At 39.4% G+C, this 1,005-nt stretch overlaps 1 protein-coding gene across 1 annotated transcript in view; it reads right to left on the bottom strand.

The window, feature by feature from the left end:
* Window positions 1–589: 589 nt before the first annotated feature.
* Window positions 590–1,005, bottom strand: part of LOC119579185 (ras GTPase-activating protein 3-like) — a gene marked incomplete in the record, with an annotated part of 25,001 nt that continues 24,585 nt past the window's right edge. The window contains 1 exon segment of the mRNA XM_037926881.1: window positions 590–1,005. This exon segment is cut by the window's right edge and continues 9 nt beyond it. Within this exon segment, the coding sequence (XP_037782809.1) occupies window positions 891–1,005 (115 nt within the window).

The raw sequence follows: 1,005 nt of genomic DNA, 5'->3' as shown, positions 1-1,005 counted from the left end.
CTCTTTAGAAAAAAAAGTGGGAAAAAAGTTATCATGTTTCAAAACAAGATAGAGAGCTAAACTATGGCCCTTGCATCAAAAGCTCAGGTCTCAAAGACAGGTCTCGCAATTACACATTTCTTCCATAAGAAATCAAAACCTGTAGTCATATCCTGAACTCTTCTTTTTTGTATTTTTTTCATACATATATATATATATATATTGCTTTTCATTCAACTTGCTGGGGAAATCATGTCTCCCTTGCCAGTCTTTCTCACTTACAAAATTAAATAACAAAATAATTATTGCTCAACTACTCTATTTAACTACTATATATAAAAAATTATTGGTCATAGCCTCAAGTGAATGTCCTAATACAAGTGAACATTTCAGAATGGCTTGTATTATTCATATCTTCTTGTATTCTCCTAACTTGCACTTTTCTTACTTCTCTTTATAAAATAAATGAGTCACAAGCCATTTTTTTCTGTCAACAATGATTAACATGAAGTCTCTTGTATTTTTCAAGGTTCAGTTCTGGGAGAGATTGCCCAATTCCTAATAAATATTTACAGCATCAATGTCCCTCAAGGGAAGTGTTAGCCAAGAGCCACTTTTGTAACGTTTTTCCTTTATCTTCAACAGCAAAGAGCTCACAACTGCACACTCACCCAAATGAGCAACTGACCCCTGTGACCTGCCACAGTCACTCTCCATCCAGCAGGGGTTCTTGTTCCCATCACTATCCTCATCACATGTGAGGAGGGCAAAGCCCATACCAAGACACCATCCTTCAAGGACCAGTCTTCAGAGTAACCCTATCAGTGCATGTGTCACCTTGCCAAACAAGTAGGTGCTGTCTCATGAGGCTCTCTGACAGAACTTAGTGTGCATGTGGCATCAGTGGAGAGTCAGCAAGGGCTGCTGGATGTCTTCCGGATTGGGGTCCCCATCTCACTCCCCGAGGAATTTGAATCAAACTTCGCATTACTGGAGGCAAGCAGCAGGTAGTTGTCATCACCAATG

Source organism: Penaeus monodon, chromosome 12 (assembly GCF_015228065.2).
Source record: "Penaeus monodon isolate SGIC_2016 chromosome 12, NSTDA_Pmon_1, whole genome shotgun sequence".
Classification (NCBI taxonomy): Eukaryota; Metazoa; Arthropoda; class Malacostraca; order Decapoda; family Penaeidae; genus Penaeus; species Penaeus monodon.
This window is presented reverse-complemented; position numbering and strand designations above follow the sequence as displayed.